This window comes from Colletotrichum scovillei (genome assembly GCF_011075155.1).
Source record: "Colletotrichum scovillei strain TJNH1 chromosome Unknown Contig00003, whole genome shotgun sequence".
In the NCBI taxonomy this organism is placed as follows: Eukaryota; Fungi; Ascomycota; class Sordariomycetes; order Glomerellales; family Glomerellaceae; genus Colletotrichum; species Colletotrichum scovillei.
Window position 1 is genome coordinate 1,322,507 of NW_023336261.1, and position 20,597 is coordinate 1,343,103.

At 54.2% G+C, this 20,597-nt stretch overlaps 5 protein-coding genes across 5 annotated transcripts; 3 read left to right on the forward strand and 2 right to left on the reverse strand.

Annotated features, from left to right (window-relative positions):
• Positions 1-48: 48 nt before the first annotated feature.
• On the forward strand, positions 49-2,765 carry HER10_EVM0002404 (uncharacterized protein; the record flags this gene model as incomplete). The annotated part of the gene is made up of 1 exon (XM_035472117.1): positions 49-2,765. The coding sequence occupies exon 1, from the start codon at positions 810-812 to the stop codon at positions 2,763-2,765; it is 1,956 nt and encodes a 651-aa protein (XP_035335742.1). The 5' UTR covers positions 49-809.
• A 522-nt stretch (positions 2,766-3,287) lies between these two features.
• On the reverse strand, positions 3,288-6,577 carry HER10_EVM0006383 (uncharacterized protein; the record flags this gene model as incomplete). The annotated part of the gene is made up of 2 exons (XM_035475969.1): positions 3,288-4,180; positions 4,237-6,577. The coding sequence occupies 2 exons, from the start codon at positions 6,575-6,577 to the stop codon at positions 3,831-3,833; spliced, it is 2,691 nt and encodes an 896-aa protein (XP_035336123.1). The 3' UTR covers positions 3,288-3,830.
• Positions 6,578-7,592: 1,015 nt separating this feature from the next.
• Positions 7,593-8,890, forward strand: HER10_EVM0003070 (ADP-ribosylation factor 4). The gene is made up of 6 exons (XM_035472756.1): positions 7,593-7,748; positions 7,805-7,915; positions 7,973-7,989; positions 8,044-8,189; positions 8,274-8,354; positions 8,425-8,890. Exons 1-6 carry the CDS (start codon positions 7,690-7,692, stop codon positions 8,554-8,556), a joined length of 546 nt encoding a protein of 181 aa, XP_035335806.1. The 5' UTR covers positions 7,593-7,689; the 3' UTR covers positions 8,557-8,890.
• A 1,549-nt stretch (positions 8,891-10,439) lies between these two features.
• HER10_EVM0002044 (gelsolin) lies at positions 10,440-16,560 on the forward strand. Its single transcript, XM_035471771.1, has 3 exons — positions 10,440-11,057; positions 11,561-16,107; positions 16,163-16,560. Exons 1-3 carry the CDS (start codon positions 10,907-10,909, stop codon positions 16,529-16,531), a joined length of 5,067 nt encoding a protein of 1,688 aa, XP_035335707.1. The 5' UTR covers positions 10,440-10,906; the 3' UTR covers positions 16,532-16,560.
• A 588-nt stretch (positions 16,561-17,148) lies between these two features.
• HER10_EVM0000736 (DnaJ domain-containing protein) lies at positions 17,149-19,965 on the reverse strand. Its single transcript, XM_035470505.1, has 3 exons — positions 19,236-19,965; positions 17,557-19,147; positions 17,149-17,501 (listed from the first exon to the last, which is right to left on the reverse strand). The coding sequence occupies exons 1-3, from the start codon at positions 19,575-19,577 to the stop codon at positions 17,338-17,340; spliced, it is 2,097 nt and encodes a 698-aa protein (XP_035335588.1). The 5' UTR covers positions 19,578-19,965; the 3' UTR covers positions 17,149-17,337.
• Positions 19,966-20,597: the final 632 nt, after the last annotated feature.

Here is a 20,597-nt window from a genome sequence, read left to right on the forward strand (position 1 = left end):
GACCACTGATCGATGCTTTCAATTTTTTTCTTTTTTGGAGACCCTAACTGATTTGAGTAGACTGTTTCAACATAACAGAATCCAGGAACGAGACTATGCATAGCAGAACCGCCTTGTGAGTCGTTCCTAGCACAGTAGCAATTTTGATTGAGCATGTCGCTTACATCAGCCCATTCATTTTTAGGTTCGATCAAGCGATGCGTCTGTTTCCATCGCTACTCGCGAGTCACGAATCAATGGTTGCCGCCACAAATCAAACCAAACGCCAGGGACTTCTCCACACGTGACCAACTACAAGTGCGGCGATAATTCCTAGCCCTCTGTAATCCCTGGTTTTGTTGGTCGGAATCGACGCAAATGTGATCGCAGCCGCGGCCTGGGTGATTGTGCCCGCCTTTCTCAGATTGACGAACGACGGCAACAAACACAAGTAGAGAAGAGCCTCCGCACTTGTTCTGCGGTTTAGAATTGAGGAAGGTTTCGACAAAGCAGGACAATGTCTCTCTCTTTGTTTGTCACAGCCCAATACTGCTCTCCCGCGCCAAAGTTACCTGTGTCTTTTGCATTGTGTCGCTTGAACCCAAAGGAACAGCTTGTTGTCCTTGGTCAAGCAAGTTATGGTTCAAAGACATTGTCAACTTCGAGATTGTTCGGTAATGATGTGGCTATTCCATCGTCAGCGAGTATAGAAAGACTGCCCATTGCAGCTCTTGAATCGCAGTCAGCGAAAACAAACAGCCTCAAAATTACTGACACCTATACCGAAACTTTTAACGATTCACTCAAAATTTTCTCATCAACTTATCACTATGTCCAGCCCGTACCAAAGTGTACACGATTTAACAAATGCATCGGTGAGGAAGTTGGTTCGATACCTTTATCTCCCGGTGGAGCACAGCATTGCGAAACCCCCAAAAAGTTGGCTGAGGGAGCAAGAGGAAACGATGAAACAACTGCCCGCGGCTTGTCTCCGTCCACGCAGCAGGGCCAATGTGGTCAGTGTTGTTACTCGCGGTTTGATGAAGATCAGCGAGAAGTATAAGCCTTCGTTCACACCGACGGCCGCAGTCCTTTGCTCAAGCCATCACGGCCTGAATCCTTGGACAATTCACGCCCTTTTTGCACTGGTCCTGAAAGAGATCACGGTGGAAACGGCCAGCTTACGACATGACCGACAACGCGACAGAGGTCCGGAATTTACACCCTTAATACAAGAATTCGTTCGTCGTCTGGATGGTATCCAGGCCCTGTGGATGGACACGTACAACTTCGAACTCCTCTATGGTCGCCAGCCGAAAGTGCTAAGCCATGTAAATTCGCATTGTGAGGCGTGCATCTTGTCAGCACTTGGGTCTCGTCCCTCTTTCCTTGGCGACCTTCGTGCTAATCTCATTGCCCGGACGAAGAGAACGTCGCCATGCCTGCAAAGGATCGTGGACGCGTGGATTAACGAGTTCCCTGAGGCTGCACAAAGAGAAGTCTTTAAAAGAAGCGCAAACTTAGCCGAGGAAATTCGGGCTATGCTCAAAGATGTCAAGGCAGCGCGACAACAGAGACGCGAGGCGAAAGTGCACCAAAAGCAAGCCAGGGGCTTAGAGAATGCCAGCAGTGGTATCAGGAAGACATCCGGACGCGATACTCCGCGCTCAATTCCGGGCGAGCAATCGACCGCGAGTGGACGACCTTCCACGGCACTGAGCGAGGACCCATTTGCTGACCCAGATGACGAAAATCCCGACAATGAGAATCGGCCGTGGCAAGATGCGGTTGGGGACTATTACGAACGGCTGGCCCGCCAGAACGGAAACGAACGTGCTTTCGACCGATCATCCCTCCACCCGGCCTTTGGCGGCCCGGCGCCTCAACCCGATGCCCAGTTCCGTCGAGACTTTGGCACGGGAAAAGAGGTGGATCGGAAAGAACAAGGGGCACTTTGGGATGACGCTGTTGCTAATAGTCCCGCTAGGAGTGAACAGCGTTTACGCGCATCTGATTTTCCCCCCTCGATGATCCAAGACGATGCCCGACGACGTGATCGGTTCCGACACGTAGACTCCACGGACTCCGAGCCGCGCACTCCTCGGCCCGTCACGCCTCCCGCCGCTACCCTCCCACCGCCGTTCCGCGGGTACGGGACCGCGGCGCCGAGCAGCTCGTCGTATACGGACGCCAGCGTGTATTCGAACAGCGAGCCGGCCCGGCCTCACCCCACGACCGAGTCGCTCGCCTCCATCGTCACGGCCTGGCCCGACGTCACGTCTCGCTCGTCTTCCGCCCGCAGACCCCGTGGACCCCGTCCGGGCGGGCTCGTAAGTACTTCCTCCCCCTCGCCTCAGAGTGACAATGTCGTGACACAGGACCGCCGCCGCGCCGCAGATGCGAAATTTGCTCCCCCTCGTGGGTTCGAGATGTCCCCCACTGAAGCAGCATGGTATCTAGCCGAGGAAGAGAGGGTGGCTCGCCTGGAGGAGATGGGACGTATCGGCCGGCCGAGTTTCAGGGATCATGTTGACTTTGGTGCTCCTGCGTCGGAGGCCGGTTCAGAGTACGGGGACGGGTTAAGAACACCCACGGCGGGCTCCACGCAAGCTGGGACTTGGGCTCCGTCGTCTCGTGATCGGCCTGTGCGAGAGGTGTCGCCTCTGCGTGGTGATGATGACGATGGGCGTAGCGTCGCGACGGTGGGGGGACGGCCGCCTTTGAGTGAGGCGTCGACGATTTATCCTGATGATTCGTATAGTTTGGCTAATTTCCGGCGGCGGTGACGGGATGAGGTAGGTAGGCGTTTGGTTTAGTTCATAGAGTTTTTGCAGACATGGTATGCTGAATGAAGTTTCCTTCTCAAGAACAGTTGGGAACGCAGTATACGGTTCGTTCAACGTATGGTTGCCAACTTGAATCAGAACACGAACATCACGAACTCGGGGGAGTAAGCACATGGTTTAATGGACAAGATTCAGTGAGCTATCTACCGTTGCAGTATTAAGGTAGTAAACACACCAAGTATAAAAAGAAAAAAAGAGCAAAACAAGACCGGCCCTTGCACATTCTGGGGCATTCCTTTTCTCAACCTCTCTCTCTCCTTTCGTAACCACTCCCTGGCCAAGATCCCAATATCCATGGCTATACCCATAGTAACCACCCACTGAGAGACAACGAGTCTTGTGTCCCCGAGATCGGTGAGATATGATCCACGATCGCCAAGTCCCAATCGAACCTGCCTATTTCCGCCCGCATGTCTTCCATGAGATCCTGTTGACCTCCCGAAAACATGGCTGTCAAAAAAAGCCTGAGTAGAAGAAGAAACCTTGTCTTGATCAAGGTGTAAAGAAGGTGTGTGTACTCTGACATCCAATTAGGGAAGGGGGTTTGTTGATGACGGCAAGTGTGAAACAAGACTGAAAGAAAAAGCAAATGGAAAGCCAGTGAAGAGTGTCTCGGACGCGGAAGTCGTATGCGAATTGCTGTCAGATGCCGATACGAAGCTGCAATGTGAAGCTGCTAGTTCGGATCTTCGTTGCAAAGCCACGAGACGTCGGTGTCCAATACTCTCTTCTTGCCTTCAAGAACGGGTCGTATGATAGGGGAAATTCGGGAATTATTCTTGGCAACCTATTGAACTTGGCTCTGTTTCGGTGACTGATGCCGTCCTTTGCAAATATCAGTTCGGGCTGTTCTCGTAGAATAAATTGCTGTTAGATACTCACCTCCAAAGTGCCATTATCGATCGAATCAACCAACATCGGGTCTTCGTTCGATTGTGATCAATCTACAAGAGGCCACTGATACTTGAGCGCATAAGGTCAGAATGTGGCCTTGCTCAGCAATGCTTAGGCTCCAAAGACATCGTCGCTGTCGCTGTCAAGGCTACCATCGTCGTGCTGCTGATCCTGGGGAGCATCGGGAGACTTGGCTCTTCGGGCACCAGGCGAGTGGCGCTTTCCAGGGTAGTCGTAGGAGCACTCAGAGTCGTCTGCCACGTAGAATGTTTTGCAGGGGATCTTGTTGGCCCAGTGCTGCCAGATGACCTGGTCGTACCAATCGGCGCCGTGGGGTTGCTTCACCTTGTAAACCTGGTTCAGACGACCGGCCTTTTCGAACTGGAAAGACGACATGAAGTCGTCCATCCACTTGAGACCCTGTCCGCCCTCGCTCTGGGCCATCGTGTGTACAACAACACCTAGCAAAGTCCATTAGCTAATGAATATGACATATCTTTCACGTTCGACTACTTACGATGAATGTTCCGGAAGTCGGGCTTGTAGAACGCGTCTTCTCCAGCTTTCGGATCGGCCCACTGGCACTCGACAAAGCCGTGGTACAAGATGGAAACCTGGCTGAGGAGTTGATGAAGAAGGGCACTTCCGATCCGACCACGTCGATGCTCAGGATGAACAAAGATTGTGGCCTTAACAGTCGGGGTCGCGTTGCCGGTGAGTCCTCCAATACCCGTCTCGTACGGACGGAGGTAGGCGAATCCATAGACAGTAGTCTCAGGGGATGACACCTTCGTAGGCTGAGACTGCATCCACTTCATGTACTGTCGGTAAGCGTCGCGAGACGGCCAGTTGCCGGGGTCTGTCAAGTCCGTCGTCTTGGTAGTCGCAACGATGAATGGAAGCTTCTGTCTCTTGCACTCAATCATGATGTACTCGAACCGCTCAACAGACACCGGGTAGGTATCTGTCACCAGGGGATCTTTACCGACAGCCAGGTTGTACATCTCGGCACAAGCTTCGGCATCTGAAGGCTGGGCAGGACGAAGGACGCAGTCTGCCAGACGGCTATTTTCGTCCAAGATAGGCGCCACTGCGGTTTTCATCTTCGTGGGCGACGCAGCATCTCTCTTGTAGTCACGATCCCGAAGAATGGCCATTTCGTGGTGGGCCCGCTCCTCCTCCTGCAAGCGTTGACGAATGGCCATGTTCTGTCGGACCATGATCTCGCGATGAACGAGCAGGTTACTGGTCCATTCGCGGCGACGTTGAATCATCTCGGGTGTCATGTTCTTCTCGTCCACAATATCGGCTTTTGTGGGCGGCTGCTCGATGTGTTCGATGAGCTTTCCAGTGTCGGTACTAACATCGTGGTAGTGATGATCCTGGTTCTCGTTGAGGAAGGAAGTGACGAGCGGGCCATCCAGAGTATAAAGCCAAGTTAGAAAAGATGGCGTGCCAGTGACTTTCGCCTCGGATCGAGCGACTGCGTTGTTATCCTCTCTGTCCTGACCCGATGAAGCTCTGTCATTGTTGCTCACATCCCAGGACGAGTGGCTCTTCTTCGATTTGGTAGTGACGCCCATTCTCTCCGGAAGATTCTCCAGAGCCATGGGTGTCAGGGGCGCGGACTTCTTCAATGTGCCCGAAAGAGGAACGCGCGAGCTACCATCATCTGTTGAAGACGCGGTATCCGACTCCGCGTAGTAGCTAGTAGTCGTGGCTGGCTCCTGGCTTTCGGTAACTGGGTCTTCGATCTTGGACTCGCCCTTTGCCCCAGCCTTGGCCTTGGTCTTGGCGAGTCTCTTATGAGGAGGAATGTAGTCGCTCGGCATCGGAAGGGTAGCGGCCATCATATTGTTCTCGTCGTCGTCGGCGTCGGATTGGATCTTCAAACGCTGAGCAGCAATCTTTGCCTCTCTCTGCCTCCGTGTTCTCTCAAAACTTCTTGCAACGTATGCTCGGCGCTCGGCGAGGTAATCGTAGTCAGCGTTCTCTAAGCCAGCACTGTAAATATCTCCACCGGGGGCTCTGCGAGTGTTGAATTCAAAAGAAATTCGCCGAGCTTCAGGGCTGGAAGTGGGGTCATTCAAGAAGGCAGGAGGTGTCAGCCTTCTCTGGGGGACCGGAAGATTCATGGCCCAACGAATGGAAGTCGATCTTTTGATCGGCTGAGTGAGCTTTCCAGAAGGGCTGCTTGAGGAAAGAGCCGTTGCCTGGGCCTTTCCATTGGCGCTACTCACAATCACGGCCGGGCTGGGAGGATAGAACGTGAACCGAGCTGAGCCAGCCTCCTGGGGATACAAGCCGATGGAAGACCAAGGATAAGGACTGTCCACTCTGGAAATGCCTTCGCCACGATGCTCTTCATCGTGGCTACACTGGCTCTTGATGTCATCAGCTCGCTTCTCGGTGCTGACAGGCTCTTTCGAGAACTCGAGGAAGAAGTGCTCTCCACGGCTTCCCTCTTCATGGATGGACTGGTTCTCTTTGTTGCCAGTCTGGTTCTTCAAGATGATAGACTTTGCGGGGTTCGACGTGGTGAGATCGATGCACTCGACTTTGCCGCAATTGTTCTCACCATGGTAATACTGGTTTCTGTGTTCACCAATATGCTCCTCGTTGGTGACAGGTTCTTTGGGGACCGAAATGCTGAGATCGAAGTCTTCGCCGTGATCCTTCTTATCATGGCTCAACGGGGTCGTCTTCTCACCAGATCGCTTCGCTGGGATGAAAGGCTTTGCGGAAGCCGACAATTTGATATCAAGTGATTTGCCATGATTCTTCTCAATGTGGCTGCACTGGAAGATGCTTCCGCCAATCTTCTTCTCCGGGTTGATGCCCCCCTTTGAGTTTGACATCTTGTAATCGATGTGTGCTTTGGCTAAACACAAGGAGCCTTGTATCTGGCCGAACAATGGGTATTAGAAAAATGAGCACACTTATGTCTTTTTTTGATCCATTCCACAGAGAGTGGATTTACTCACCTAGTTGTTGGTTACGGCAGTGTTGTTGTAGAAGCGCAGATACGAGTATCTGAACGAGGATGTATGGTGAGAGCGCGTCGGATTTGAACCAAGGCGACCTGAAGCAAAGGTGGGTTTTCTGGTGTCGGCTTGTAGAGATGAAGCGATAGCGGAAATGTAAGCTGGCTCTCCGGAATCGGTGAAAGATTTCAAAACCACTTCTGTCGATGAAGAGGATGGACAGTTTAAGGGAAGTAAGAAGCTTTCGGTGTGTAGCGGTTTGAGTGAGAAAGGGTTAAGTTGGGTCAGAGACACCTCGGAGGGAGGAAGGGAAGTGGGTGGGGTGTGCGGTAGGAAATATTTTGAAGGTGAAATTTCTAGGCAAGTCGGAGGAAGGTCCAGCGGCACGCCTGTTCGGGGCAGGCACAGGCTTCTCCCGGAAGCCCCTTCCCTCTTATCAACTCATACCGAATATAGGTATGCACTCGAACTCTCCGATTTCATTAGTAGAAAGCGAGCTCAAGAGATACTTGAAACCTTTTCTCCTGAACACAATCCTGTTCATTCTAATGTGAGGCAATTGATGATTGATTCTACCTACTCAGTATTGACCACCAGGGCCATTTTTTGTCCATGAGACTCCGAGTCCCTCTGATATATCATACTTCATATATTAGGCATGGAAAGATTATTATTATCATCTTGAGATATCGTTATGGCGTGGTGAGAAACACCCATCATGTACGTTTGGCGATGCTTGTAGTCCAAACGCTCGGTGTGCTCGGTAAGCCCCGTTCGGAGCTGCTTCACCGATCCCAGACCGATACTGCGGGGTCACGTGTGGTCAATCGATCCATTCAGGCAGCGCCGACGAACCTCTATCCACTGCACCAGCTCTTTTACATGACAAGAAATATACCGTGATGTGCATTTCCCAAACTTTGAGATATTCGAGAAAATACACAGTAGTCGATGCACGTCAGGGATAGGGTTCCCGTCCGTTCGTCATGTTGTCCATTCTGAGAAAAGCACGTCTCAAAGACAAGGAGATGCGAATCCTGATGCTGTTAGTGAGCCAACCCCCACACGAGCCACTTTCCCACTTGCTGATGCTGATTTCAGAGGCCTCGATAATGCGGGAAAGACTACGATCGTCAAGAAGATTATGGGCGAAGACGTCAACACAGTAAGCCCGACGTTGGGCTTCATCATCAAGACTATAGACTACGATGGGTTCGTCGGCACATCTATCCAGTTCATTATCATGTAAGAGTGCTAATCATACACCAGATACAAGCTAAACATATGTACGTCCTCTGTCTGATGCTGAGTTTCGTTGGCGGCAAGCCTGACCAGAATAGGGGACGTGGGTGGGCAAAAGACACTACGCTCGTACTGGCGGAATTACTTTGAAAAGACAGATGCGTTGATCTGGGTAGTCGATGCCACAGACCGACTGAGAATCGAGGACTGCAGAGAGGAGCTCCACGGCCTGCTGCAAGAAGAGGTTCGTGCCGCCGCCGATGACAACGACGATGACACGTGTGAAAGTGGATGCGACCACGTCGGTGTGCTAACTTTTGATTGACAGCGATTGTCTGGAGCAAGTTTGCTCGTGTTCGCCAACAAGACCGACGTCAACGGATGCATGGACGAGCAGGAAATTCTTCAAGTTGGGTGCTCCGGGACAGCCACACCTTGAATCGTTACTAGGGGAAATCGAGCTGACGTATTTTCTTCAGGGGCTGCAATTGGAGGCGATCAGAACACATCGCTGGCACGTCCTGCGATGCAGTGCCATGACAGGCAGCAACCTCAAGGAAGGCCTTGCTTGGGTGGTGGACGACGCAAAGAAGAGGCTATTCCTGTACTAGAGGCAAGCGGGGAGTTCAGGTATCCATTTGGTGGTTAGCTTTTCTTGCCAGGTCACCAGTCACCACTACGACGGTGCGGCTCCTCGCTCGCTCTCGAGGCTCAGCGAGCCAGCGATTCGAGGATGTCCCGGCCACGTTTGTTCAGCTAGTTCCCGGGCGCGCCGTTAGGAAACTGGGAATGGCTAGGATAAAGACGGACGGGCATAGAGGCGGCCGGGTCAATGGGGGGCATGGTGAAGCGTGTCAGAGTGTTCTGGAAGGACGGTCCCAGGAAGGGCCGGATCCGAGTGATTCTGTGGCGGCTCGGGAGTCGGGATCGACGTTGTGTAACGGAGTGACAAGTACCTTTGATGGGATACCCAGCGTCGAGAGATGCGAAGCCACGTTGTTCAATAGGAGATCACCACTATCCGTATTAATAGCATACCAATATATCCTCTGAGGCTAAGGATGACGGCTGTGATGCGTCTACGAAGTACTGTCTCCGTACATGTGTGGATGTGGCCCATTGCGCGAGTGCCTTTCTGCTTAAAATCGGGTCACTGCTTGGTCCGAAGATGCCCGAGAAGAAGAAATACGAAATGAGGGGACACTGACGGTAAGCCGCTACCCGTCAACGTCAGCACCGCGTTAAGATTGTCTGTGATTCTTCAGAGCACTTTAAAGTATGTGCGGTGTCTTTTGGGTCCGGGCTGAACCACCTAAGGTAGTCGGGCTTGGAAGGGAATTGGACTCATTACAGCAGACCGAGAAGAGAGATTGCAAGCCGTTGAAGTTGAATACCGGGACATCCCTCCGGAAATCATGGTTTGAAACGATGTGATTGAAACGCCCCATCGGGCCAGTAAGGGCGCTTGAATGTCGAAATTTGGTGCAAGGGATCTCAGGTACGAAATATATCCATTGTGAGACAGGGGTTGCCGGTGTGGAGAAGCGAGTGGCCAATGCACGCAGCACGCAGCAACACCTCACCTACCTTGAGGTACGTATCCTTGTTGTTTTGGTTCCACTTTCTTTGTGTACATCCACCTGCAAGTTACAACTACCTTAGGTATTCGCACCTCGAGGTCTTCTTCGTCTACCTACCTTAGGTACCAAGGCCAAGTCAGATGGCCGCATTAGGGAAGCTTAGCTGAGCTGAGAAGAGCTGAGTTGAAACCATTTGAGCAGCTTGCTGGAATCGTTTGAGACATTGACGAAGAACTTCACGTTGAAGCCCTCGCGTGTGTGGGAGAAATTGTGGTGAATGTTGCACAGTTGCGCCTTAGAGTCTGTGGGCATATCGATAGAAATCATTTCAAGAGACCAGCCCAGTCACCCAGCGCCCAGTGCTACCTGACGTGCAGGCTGCTATTGTTGGGGGGGCCTGTTCACCTGCCCAATTGGCAAGGGCAAGGAAGAAAAAAGAGGCAAGCCCAGACTGCCCAGCTTGGACGCGGGATGCAACTGTTCGCATCAGCACGCAGTAAGCATCCGGAAGGAGCCTTCGCAGAAACCTGCTTGCCTTCACTTCAGGTCATATGTGTTTACTTTCGAACCCTGCAGCACCTTATTTCAGTCAGGTCACCAGTGAAAAACATCATTGTCCTCTTTGCATCCCGTCCAGACCGAAAGCAGGCCGCGTTCACAGCTCCTACTTGCTTACGCCGACTGCATTTCCCAGGATTGTGGTTCATGCTCCTTAGCCTCAGCCGCCGCCGTCGCCGCCCACATCAACAGAAACTCGGGTACCACACGCATTCGACAAGTTTTCAGTACACAACCACACAACCTAATAGATGTAACCTAAGGTACCTTACGCCAAGGTAAGAAAGGCAGTTCCTCAATCCAAACAACAAAGTCGCCAGAGAGACCAGAGACCCGACTCCATTTTGTCTCCATCCACAACGCACGCCTGCCCATCCGTACCTAACCGTGGGCTACGCTACCTTGCCTTACGTCTGTGAGGCTGCTCCGCTCTCGCCTTGGCCCAAGTACCTTGCTTTGGCGCCATTTGCCTAGCGGCACCCATCCAAGAGGTGACGAACCAGAGGTACCCTGCACTGCGTCTGCGTCCGCGTCCTGCGTACCTGACGGAGCACTGCGCACACCTACCTTACCTTATCCCATCCCATCCTGTCCTATCCTGTCCTAATCCCGCCACGGACGGACCAGACACCAAAAGACGAGACCGACTGAGGGAGGGAAAAAATAGACAACATATCCTTCTCCAACAAAGACCTCACTACCTTACCCGTTCGCCTTGCCACGACATACGTCCTAACCGGGGGGATTCCTGCGCATACAGAACCACCTGTTTCCATTCCTCCCCCACCCGCAACCGTGTCATGACTCTGTCCTCCGCCTCAACATGTCGGAACAAACAATGGACGACGTCTCCAAGTTTTTGCAAGATGTCAAGGAGATGAATGCTCGCCGGACCGAAGAAGACGACGCCCGTCAACGCGAACTCGACGAAAAGATACAGCAGGAGAAGAGAGAACGACAAGCTCGTCGCGCCGGTACGTCCATCTTTACCTACATCTTGCCGTCTTTCTCCTTGCTTCCCCTCTTGCCTTACTACTGCTTGTCTCTCCTCCCCTCACCCACTGCATCATCTACCTGACTACCACCGTGTCTGCCCTATTCAACAAGCTTTCTTTTCCCGACCCGGCCAAGGCACAAATCCTACTTTGCAGCTTGCCGTGTGCCATTCGCCTGCTCGTGCTCGTGCCGTGCTATGTTCAGGTTCAGGTTGCCCTTGGCCCAAGAGCTGAGCTACTGACGGGACGGCCGCCGCACTGGGCGAGCCGCGGGCGACGCCTCAACGCCTTGACTCCCACCCTCAATAACCACCACACACGGCCTTCGTCCATTGTTTTTTCGCCTGTGACCTAAAGGGAAATCATCGACGCTCACTTTTCCTCTGCAATTGGCACTGTTCTTCTTTCCCATCTTGTTGCGCGACCGTGTTCTTCCACAAGAAGAAAATCTTGGAATCGCATTCTCTGACAACATTTGACAGAACGCGCTCGATCCATTTCCCCTCAGAAATCGTCCCCGGCCAACACCCCACCACCCTCCTCTCGAGGTAACACACACACGACGCAGCTTTCCGATGACCTAAGACTGTCTTCTCCCGGTCTCGAACACACAGGCAGCCCTCGCCCTCTCTCACGAGGCATCGCAGCTCCCGAAACCATGGACAGCTTCTCAACCTCTCCAACCAAGGAGAACGATTCCCCCTTTGACGCCGAAAGCAAGCGATCGAGCGTGACCTCTCCTACCAGCGGCGTACCAGGAGCGCGGCCGCTGTCGTGGCAGAGACGTCCCAACTCTCAGCATTCGGATCGATCCAAGAGCCGCCCCTTGTCCGTCGTTGCCGCCGAGAACGCGACCAGGACCTCGCAGAACCCAACTCCCGACCCCTCCTCTGCAACCGAGCAGACCTTCTCCAGGGACCAAATCTCCCAATCACTGGCTTCCAAAGACCCCGCGTGGTTCCGCCAAACGGCCGATCGTGCCAGCGTCGGCTCAGCTGCAAATCGCAAGAGTCAGGTTGAGGATACCGATACCAACGACATGTCCTCAATGCGCGCCCATCAGCTCCCCGGCATGAGCCGCAGCTCTTCCACAGATTTGTCTGCCGAGCAGTCTAGCCCGACGAAAGACACCAGGCTGGGCTCTCCGCTGTCACTCAGCAGCTCCCAGAGACTTGACCCCCCCGCCGAGATCTCCGAGAATGATCCCACAGCGCTGCGCCGAAAGTCAATCATTGGATCCGGTCGCTCGTCACCCACGCGACCTGTTTCTCCTACCAAGGGCATGGGCGGTTTCGTCCAAAGCGCAATGATGAAGAGGTCAGACAGCGTCAAGAGATGGAGTGTAACCTCTCCCCCTGGCCTCGTCCGCGCCGATTCAGCTGCTTCAAGCCGGCCTGAGTCTCGCTCCCGTCCGCAGAGCATGTACATGCGGGACGGAGCTGCTACACCTACGGGGTCATCTCACTCTCGGTCTCTGTCCCGCCCCGCCTCTCGCCCTACTTCTCGACATAGCAACCAGGAACAACCAGACGAGATCGAGACTACACCAAAAGCACCTGCAGCAGCACCTCCTCCCGAAGCCAAGCCCGAGACCAAACCTGACGTCAAGCTCGATACCAAGCTCGATACCAAGCTCGATAACAAGGAGGAGGACAATAAGGATGTGACACCGCCATCAAGCCCTTCGAAGACTATGGATTCTAGAAGATGGAGCCCGACGAAGGCAAGCTGGCTGGAAACTGCGCTGAACAAGCCAGAGTCCCCGAAACCTAAACCTCCGCCGGTGTCAAACCAGCCAGCTTGGATGGTAGAGCTCAACAAAGCAAAGGCTCACAAGGCTGCCAACCCCAGTGCCGACCTTGGCCGAAGCGGCTCGGTATCATCGCAGAAGCACGAAGTCAATGTCGGCGGGTTGATGCGTTCATCACCTATGGGAAGCCATGTGTCCAAGCCCTCTGTAAGTGGCCTCAAGGGTATATACGCACCACCAGTGCAAACCCACAAGACCGGCGGCAGCATCAGCAGCCCAAGCTTCCGTACCAGCACAATCAAAAGCCCGGCGGGCGAGGACAAGCCGGAAGGGGATGGCCTGTCCGTGGATATCCCAAAGCGCTCCTCGGTCACTGACAGCCCTTCTGTGGCTAAAGTCAAGCCTGAAACCCCTCCCAAGAAGGATTTCCGCGCTGGTCTGAAGTCCAGAAACGTCTCTGGCGATGCTGCTTCTTCCAAAGAGCCCACCAACGAGTTGCAGAATGTTTTTGGCAACCTGCGACGGACCAAGACGCAGAATTACGTGGCGCCGGATGAGCTAAAGAGCAATATTTCGCGCGGCAAAGCGGCCTTAAACATCACCGGTGGCCCGAAGCCCAGCGAGCGCAAGGATGAGTTCAAAGATGCGATTTTGAAGAAGAAGCAGGATTTCCAGGCTGCTCAATCGCAAGGCAAAGGCGTGGTTAGAACCAAGTCCAATGCATCTGAGAACCCTGTTCCAGAAGCTCTGCTGAAAAGACATGCGTTGAGCAAGTCGATTTCGGGTAGATCAGATGCTACCTCGCCCTCCGCTATCGAGCACCGAAAGTCTGTCAGCGAAAGGCCCAAGTCATCGTACAGAGATGATTCCAACGAGTCGGTTGCTTCGCTCAGGTCGCCTTCTGTCAAATCGCCCTCTGCCAGGTCGCCGTCACTTAGATCACCTTCTATCAAGTCGCCAGTAGAACCTGGACCTACGGCCGAGGTTCAGAAGGAGAGCATTACTCCTGGTCGGTTCCAAGGACGTGCCGCTGCCGGTGGCCTAGCGGGCCGCTTCAATCCTGCACTCGCAGGACTTTTGGCCCGTGGCCCTCCTCCCATGGCTACCAATGGAGGTCGTGAGGCCGAGAAGTCAGAAGAATCGAGCGGCGCGCCCGCCGAACCTACGGCTCCAGGACCTCAGCTTACACACATGACTAAGGGTCGTGCTCGTGGGCCGAGAAGAAAGGCGCCGTCTTCCAAGCCTCCCTCCGCAGCTGCGCCAAGCGCAGAAGTGGCAAGCGAATCTAAGCCCAGCTCAAGTGCTCTCTCACCGGCGAAGGAGGAGTCGCCTGTAGTAGAAGCAGCCGTCAAGAGCCCCGCAAAGGAGGCTCCAATGTCCATCCAAGCTCAGGTCGCTGCTCAAGCAGCTGCCAAGAACAGGCCGGCACCTCTCAAGCCCTTTGGTACCCCTTCTGAGGTTCCCGCCGAGAAGTCTGCAGACAAGTCTCCAGAGAAGCCTATTCTCCCGGCCAAGGAGGAAGACCCCGTTTCAAAGCGCAGGTCCCGATCTCCTACGATGAAGCTCCAGGCCTCCCCGATCAAGCCCGTCGAGGAGAAACCCAGCGAACCCGCCTCTCAGCCCACCTCACCTAAGAAGCTGGACATGAAGCGAATGTCTCGATTCTTTGAAGAGAACAACCAGTCGAGCCCAAAGCCTGAAAGTCCCAAAAGGGAGAGCCCAAAGATGGAAAGCCCCCCCAAGATGGCCAGCCCGACAAAGGAGAGCCCCAAAGTGGAGAGTCCCAAGATTACCAGCCCCAAGGTTGCCAGTCCGAGGAGGGAAAGTCCGGCTCCGTCGCCAAGCATCAAGCCCAAGCCCGTTTTCGAGAAGCCCTTCAGCCCGCCACCCCAAAAGTCGGAGGAGGAAGTCAGACCGAAGCCGGTATTTGAGAAGCCTCCTAGCCCTGTACTTCAAAGAAGCGAGGAAGTCTCTCCTGTCAAGACTTTCGGGCGGCCTCTTCCCGAGCCTAAGCCAAGTTCCCCTGCAAAGCCTTTCTCGGACAAAGTGGAGGAAGCTCCTGCGCCCACCAGGACTTTTGGACGCCCGCTGCCCGAACCAACTCCCAGATCACCCACACGGTCTCCCGTTCGGTCTCCGCCGCCTAATGAGCAATTCGATAGCCCTCACGTAGCGCCTCTCAGAACCTTTGGCCGACCTCTGTCCAGGCCCAGTTCACCTCAAAAGTCGAATGACAGGGTTGACAGCGAGCCTGTGGTGTCCGTCAAGAACGCTGCATCGATGTTCGGCGGTGCCGTGGTACGGTCGCCACCTCTGGAGCCCAAGTCGCGATTTGAGAGCCCCGTGTCTCCAGTCCAAAGGACCGCTACTCCCACGAGGATCTCTACAAGGCCCCTGCCTATCCCACCGAAGCCTTCCTCGCCTACACCAGTCGCATCTCCTGTTCGATCCCCCACAAAGTCAAGCTCAGAGGTCTCCAGTCTATTGGATGACTTCTTTGGCACGCCACGGCCACAGAGGGAGTACCGCCTTGACACCACTGAAGTATTGATGAACAAGCCTCGGGTACGCGATATTCAAAGCCAAGGCACCAGGCTGTTCCAAATTACTGGGGACGGGAAGAAGATGCCTGTACAATCACACAACGAGCGTATCTTGTTCGAGCGGGAAATGTACATCTGCGCTCACACATTTTCCAACGAGGCTGGCTGGAAGGAGACCGAGGTGTATTTCTGGGCCGGTGATGAGGTACCGGCAGCAACTGTGGAAGACACGACTCTGTTTGTCAACCGGGAAGCTCGTTCGCTAGGCGGCAAGCTCGTCAAAATGCGCCAAGGCAGAGAAACTCCCGAGTTCATCATGGCGCTTGGAGGTATGATCATCACCCGTCGCGGTACCAACACTAAGTACGACTCCTTGGCACCAAGCATGCTGTGTGGTCGTCGGACGCTTGGCCAGGTTGTGTTTGACGAAGTCGACTTCTCATCTGCAAGTCTTTGCTCTGGGTTCCCCTTCTTGATTACGCAGTCAGGAATGTGCTATCTCTGGAAGGGCAAGGGCAGTGATGTCGATGAGCTGAGTTGCGCCCGCCTCATTGGTATGGACTTGAGCTTGATGGGCGAGCTCATAGAAATCGAGGACGGCAGCGAGCCGGATAGCTTCTGGGCCATCTTCAACGACGGCACGAAGCCGCTCTCTGCAGACCACTGGCGTTTGAAGTCCAATTACGACAAGTACTGCCAAAGACTCTTCCGCTCGGACGCGTCTGCGGCGAAGCAGGTAAGCTCGACGTTGTTCCTAGTCTTCAGCTCAGCGCTAACCATGACAACCACAGGTCACTGAAATCAGCCCGTTCACTCAGGCTGACCTGGACCCTTCCTCCATCTACGTTCTGGATGCATTCTTTGAAATGTACATCATTGTCGGTAGGACGGCGCAGAGCGAGTACAGCTCCTTCCGCAACGCTCTTGACTTTGCGCAAGAGTATGCCATTCTGGCTAGTGGCATGGAAGATCGGCCCTTTATCCCCATCTCGACGGTCGTGTTGGAAGGCATTCCCAAAGACCTGAAGAGCGTGTTCCGCAAGTGGCGAGACGAGTCTAGCCCGACCATTATGCCCCAAAAGGCGGCGTCCGGCTTGAAGCGCGGGCGATCTCTGCGCGTCGTTCCCCTCACCCACGCGCTCCAGGCTCTTAGTGAGTAAGCCTCTTTGCAAAGTGCAGTTGAAACGGGTTCAGTTGGCGGGAGGCGCGAATGGAGTTTCATAACCAAGGAAGGGGGCGGCGGCGGCGGGTTTGATGCGATTTTATACCAGATACCCGGATGCTTGGGGAGGTTTGGGAGACGGGAGAGAAGTGTACATGAATTATTGTCGCATTTGCAACGGAGAAGGGGAAAGGAAATGGCGAAGGGCGTTTTCTCTAACTGCAAAAAAAGAAAGGAGGTTTTGTGTTGGCTGACTGATTGACCATGTACGTACGGCGAGACCGTTCAGGCGGCAGTAGCATGTGACCCATGCACCAGGACCATCTTCTTGGTATCATGGACGAACATCATATCTTTCAAAGCAGGTCACAGTTTTATGATTTCCATCATGACGTGTATGAAATCACGTTTGCTCGTGGACGTACCCGTCGATATGTCTCACCACAGTGGTCATGAAGAGCGATTGTCGTGGACCGACGAGACGATGAAGATGATGGATGCCAAACGGAAGTGTTGAATTACAAGTGAACACTAGAAGAAGCCAAAACCCAACGCCGATAACATGTATGTACGAAGACCACACACGACCCTCTAGTTCAGGATCCACTCAACAACCCCCTCGCTCCTATCTGAAGTGTGCCCGTGTAGTTGATGTTCTGACTTTGGGTATATTTTGAGAGTCTTTTTTTACACTTTTTTGTTTCTTTTGTGCAACTAACGTTCTTCTTCTATCGCTTCGTACACATCAAGCTCCTACACTCCACCCACCAACCAACCCACTCAGGCTCAAAAGGCCTGGTCGCTTCATGACTCATCCTCTGTATCGGTATTCGTCTCGCTCGTGTCGTCCTGGACATCGTCGTCCGTACCACTCTCCTCGTCCGAGTCATCGTCATCTTTCCTGCGGGGCTTGGTGGCGCCCGGTACGCTGCCGCCCTTGAGGGCCTGCATCTGGCCGGCTATCGAGTCTATTGATTGCTGTTAGTGTGTGGATGGCTTGGGGGTAGAGGAGGGAGTACTAACCTTCATCGGGCTCACTGATATCATCCTCGGCAACCATTGCTGCCGCCTTGTTTGCCTCCTCGACAACGAGAGTAACCTCCATCTTGGTATCGAAGCCAACGTAGCTGTCGCACACGACGTGCATAACGAATGTGTAGTGACCAGCCTGGGGAGGAGCGGCGAATTGGGCCTTGAGGGTTTGCATGTTGAAGGTGGGCTTGCCGTCGTCGCCAAAGATGGGCTGGTCGAACTGGGTGAAGGTGAAGGGGGGGACAGCCATCTTGCCCTGCTTCGAGTCGGTCAAGAAAACGTACCACTTGGGGGCGTGATCGCGGGCGAAGTAAGGAGCGTGGGCGAGAGGAGGCAGGATAGGCTTGTCGTCAACAGGGATAGGCTTGCCGTCGGGACCCTTGATAGTCTTCTTCTTGCGGCCAAGGTAGGCCTCAAGGTCGTCTTCGGCGGGGTCAATGTCTTCCAGGTCCAGCTCATTGACCTCGGGCACATTTTCGCTGCCAGGGGGGATAATGCGGCCCTTGACAACGAGGGTAACCAGAGAGGAAGGGATGATGAATCGCTCGCCAGTAACCTTGAAGAAGGCCTTGGCAACGCGGAGCTGGGGCAGTTGTTGAGCGACATTGACGGCAGACTTGTACTGGGCCTCGGTAAGGAGGTTGTTGCGGACCACCAGGTTTCTGCGAAGCTCATCGGGCAGATCCATGAACTGCTGAAGAGAAATGTGAACCTTGGAGTCGCCTCCCTCGACCTGACGAACGATGTCCTGGGTGAAGTGAGGAAGCTGGAGGAGAGGAGAGGCCTTGGGCGGGAGAGCCTGGATGAGGTGCTGGCTGGTAGAGTATGCGGCCAGAATGGGACCAGTGTTACCATAGGCTTGGGCGATGGCAGAGAAGGATCGGGTGAGGGCGTGGGCGATGGGAGCAACTTCGTACTTTGCGCTGTCGAGGGCGGCGTCCTCGAGCTCGACACGGCCGAGGTAAGATCTCAGGAGAGCCAAAGCCTTGCGGCGCACCCCGCTATCGAGGTCCTCGAGAGCTTGCTTGTCCTTTTGGGAGACACCAGCCTGTTCGGCGTTGGCCTGGAGCTTAGACTCGAGCTTGGAGAGACCAGACTCGGCCTTGTCGCCCTTCAGAACAGTATCGAACTCCTTGCCACTGCTGAGAGCAGTAACAACGCCACCCTCGTCAACGTTCTCGTCATATGCGCGGAATAGGTTGTTGGCGCTCTCGAGAAGCACGCCATCCTTGGACATGCGCTGAGTTCCGTACCACCAGGAACCAACCAGGTAAGGCAGGAGAACACCGAGGAGGAGTGTGTAGGCAAGGACAACGAACTTGCCGTTGCCGTCCGAGATGATGAACTGGGGGAGCGCAATACCGATGCTGAAGCTCTGCTTTCCGTCGGGGTGGCCGTACTGGATGTAGTTGTTGCGGATCTCCTCGTCGGTGAGGGCTTGGTAGGCCTTTGAAATCTCGACGTAGGCGTTGTTGAGGGACTCGATCGTCTCGTTCTTGGCCGGGTCGGGCTTGACCTTGTCGGGGTGCAGTCTTCTTGAAAGCTGCTTGTAGACCTTCTTGATTGTCTTCTCATCGGCAGACTAGACGCAACAGCGTGTCAGCACCATGTGGATGGGGTATGGAGGGGGGAAGAGACGGGCAGCCAGTGAGGCGGAGTGGTCAACATACGTCAGAGATACCGAGAATATCGTATGGGTTCCAGATCTTTTGTGTGACGCTCTGTGTGTGGATAATGAGGTAGATCATGCCGGCCATGACAGCGAGGCCGATGAGGACGGCAATGACGCGCACAATGCGGCGCTGCTTCTTCTCGTGCGCTTTGCGCTGCTTGTCGATGAGATCGACATGCTCGGGCTTGAAGTCGCTCTGGATGCGTGGGGCCTTCGCTTCAATGTCCTTGGAGGGGAAGACGAGGGTGTAGCCGAGCGGCAAGGTGATGATGCTGGTGATGGCGAGGATGAAGAAGGGGTAGAATTGCGCCTCGGCGTCGTACGAGTAGTCGGAACTCATCTTGACGGGCGCAGCGACGAGCTCTGGAGCTCTAGAATGTCGGTGTCGGGTTGCTGTGTATGGTGTGTGTTGGAGAGGTGGTCAGTCGTGAAGTCAAGATCCAAGTCCGAGTGGGAGTATTGCGCGCGGATCCGGACACGTCGCTGGACAGCTATGCAGCCCAGTTAAAAAAAGGTCTTAAAAGAGTGGGAGTGTGTCGTGCGCGGGTACACTTGAAGAAGTGTAGACGAGACTAAGAAGGGATTTGAAAGGGGAAAGTAGAAAAAGAACAATTCAGAGACCGTCAAGGAATGGTGTCTGCCTCCGTCCGCTGGTTGTTTCTTCCAGGTCGAGGTCGGGGACTTGGTTTTGGGCATGAAGTGGCCGCAATCTGCTGGCTTTGACCAAGTCACTTTCTTTTGACAATCGTGGCCTCGAAATAAACTGGTGCTTGTGCCTGCGCTGGTGGCTGCTTCTGCGGTGGTAGTTTCCGGAAGAGCGAGCAGGGGTTAACCAGCGGGTACCTTCCATTAGTGACAAAGGTACTTAGAGCCCTGGGGTTCCTCAAGGCGCCACCTAACCTTAGGTAAGGTAAGGTAGAACACACTGGGAGAGGTCACTGTGTCCTGTCTTCGCTGGCTGCGTGCGCTGTGTGAATGGCAAAGTCCAATCCATTTGACCCAATCACCTCAACGTCCGGCTGTCAGTGCGCGCCCTGGGCGAGCCCCACAGCTTGCTCCAACCTTACAAACCTTGTCCGCCTTCTCCTTCCGCCTCCCACTCGGGCGACTAGGTACTACAGCGCTGAGTGCTTCTGGGTTCCTTCTGATTCTGACACGGGGAAACGGCAAATGGAATATCTGTCCTTCCCCAAATTGGACCCTGTTTACCCTCCGCCGGTCGGTTTGAGGCTTCTTTTCCCCCTCAGTGTCTCTTTTAGCTTTTGGAGGTCTCCACTCTTCTTGCCGTACCGTACCGTGCTTACCTAATTCCCGTACAACCGTCCCTCGGCGTCGCTAGTCCGAATCAGCGACGGTAAAA

Bases quoted from the DNA above. Each gene is read 5' to 3' on its own strand.
- HER10_EVM0003070 (XM_035472756.1), top strand. From the start codon at position 7,690: ATGTTGTCCATTCTGAGAAAAGCACGTCTCAAAGACAAGGAGATGCGA. The intron at 7,749-7,804 runs GTTAGTGAGCCA...TGCTGATTTCAG, and splicing joins GAGATGCGAATCCTGATGCT to AGGCCTCGATAATGCGGGAA. The intron at 8,355-8,424 runs GTTGGGTGCTCC...TATTTTCTTCAG, and splicing joins ACGAGCAGGAAATTCTTCAA to GGGCTGCAATTGGAGGCGAT.
- HER10_EVM0000736 (XM_035470505.1), bottom strand. From the start codon at position 19,577: ATGAGTTCCGACTACTCGTACGACGCCGAGGCGCAATTCTACCCCTTC. The intron at 19,148-19,235 runs GTATGTTGACCA...TGTTGCGTCTAG, and splicing joins ATATTCTCGGTATCTCTGAC to TCTGCCGATGAGAAGACAAT. The intron at 17,502-17,556 runs GTTAGTACTCCC...AGCAATCAATAG, and splicing joins TATCAGTGAGCCCGATGAAG to ACTCGATAGCCGGCCAGATG.
- HER10_EVM0002044 (XM_035471771.1), top strand. From the start codon at position 10,907: ATGTCGGAACAAACAATGGACGACGTCTCCAAGTTTTTGCAAGATGTC. The intron at 11,058-11,560 runs GTACGTCCATCT...AACATTTGACAG, and splicing joins ACGACAAGCTCGTCGCGCCG to AACGCGCTCGATCCATTTCC. The intron at 16,108-16,162 runs GTAAGCTCGACG...TGACAACCACAG, and splicing joins ACGCGTCTGCGGCGAAGCAG to GTCACTGAAATCAGCCCGTT.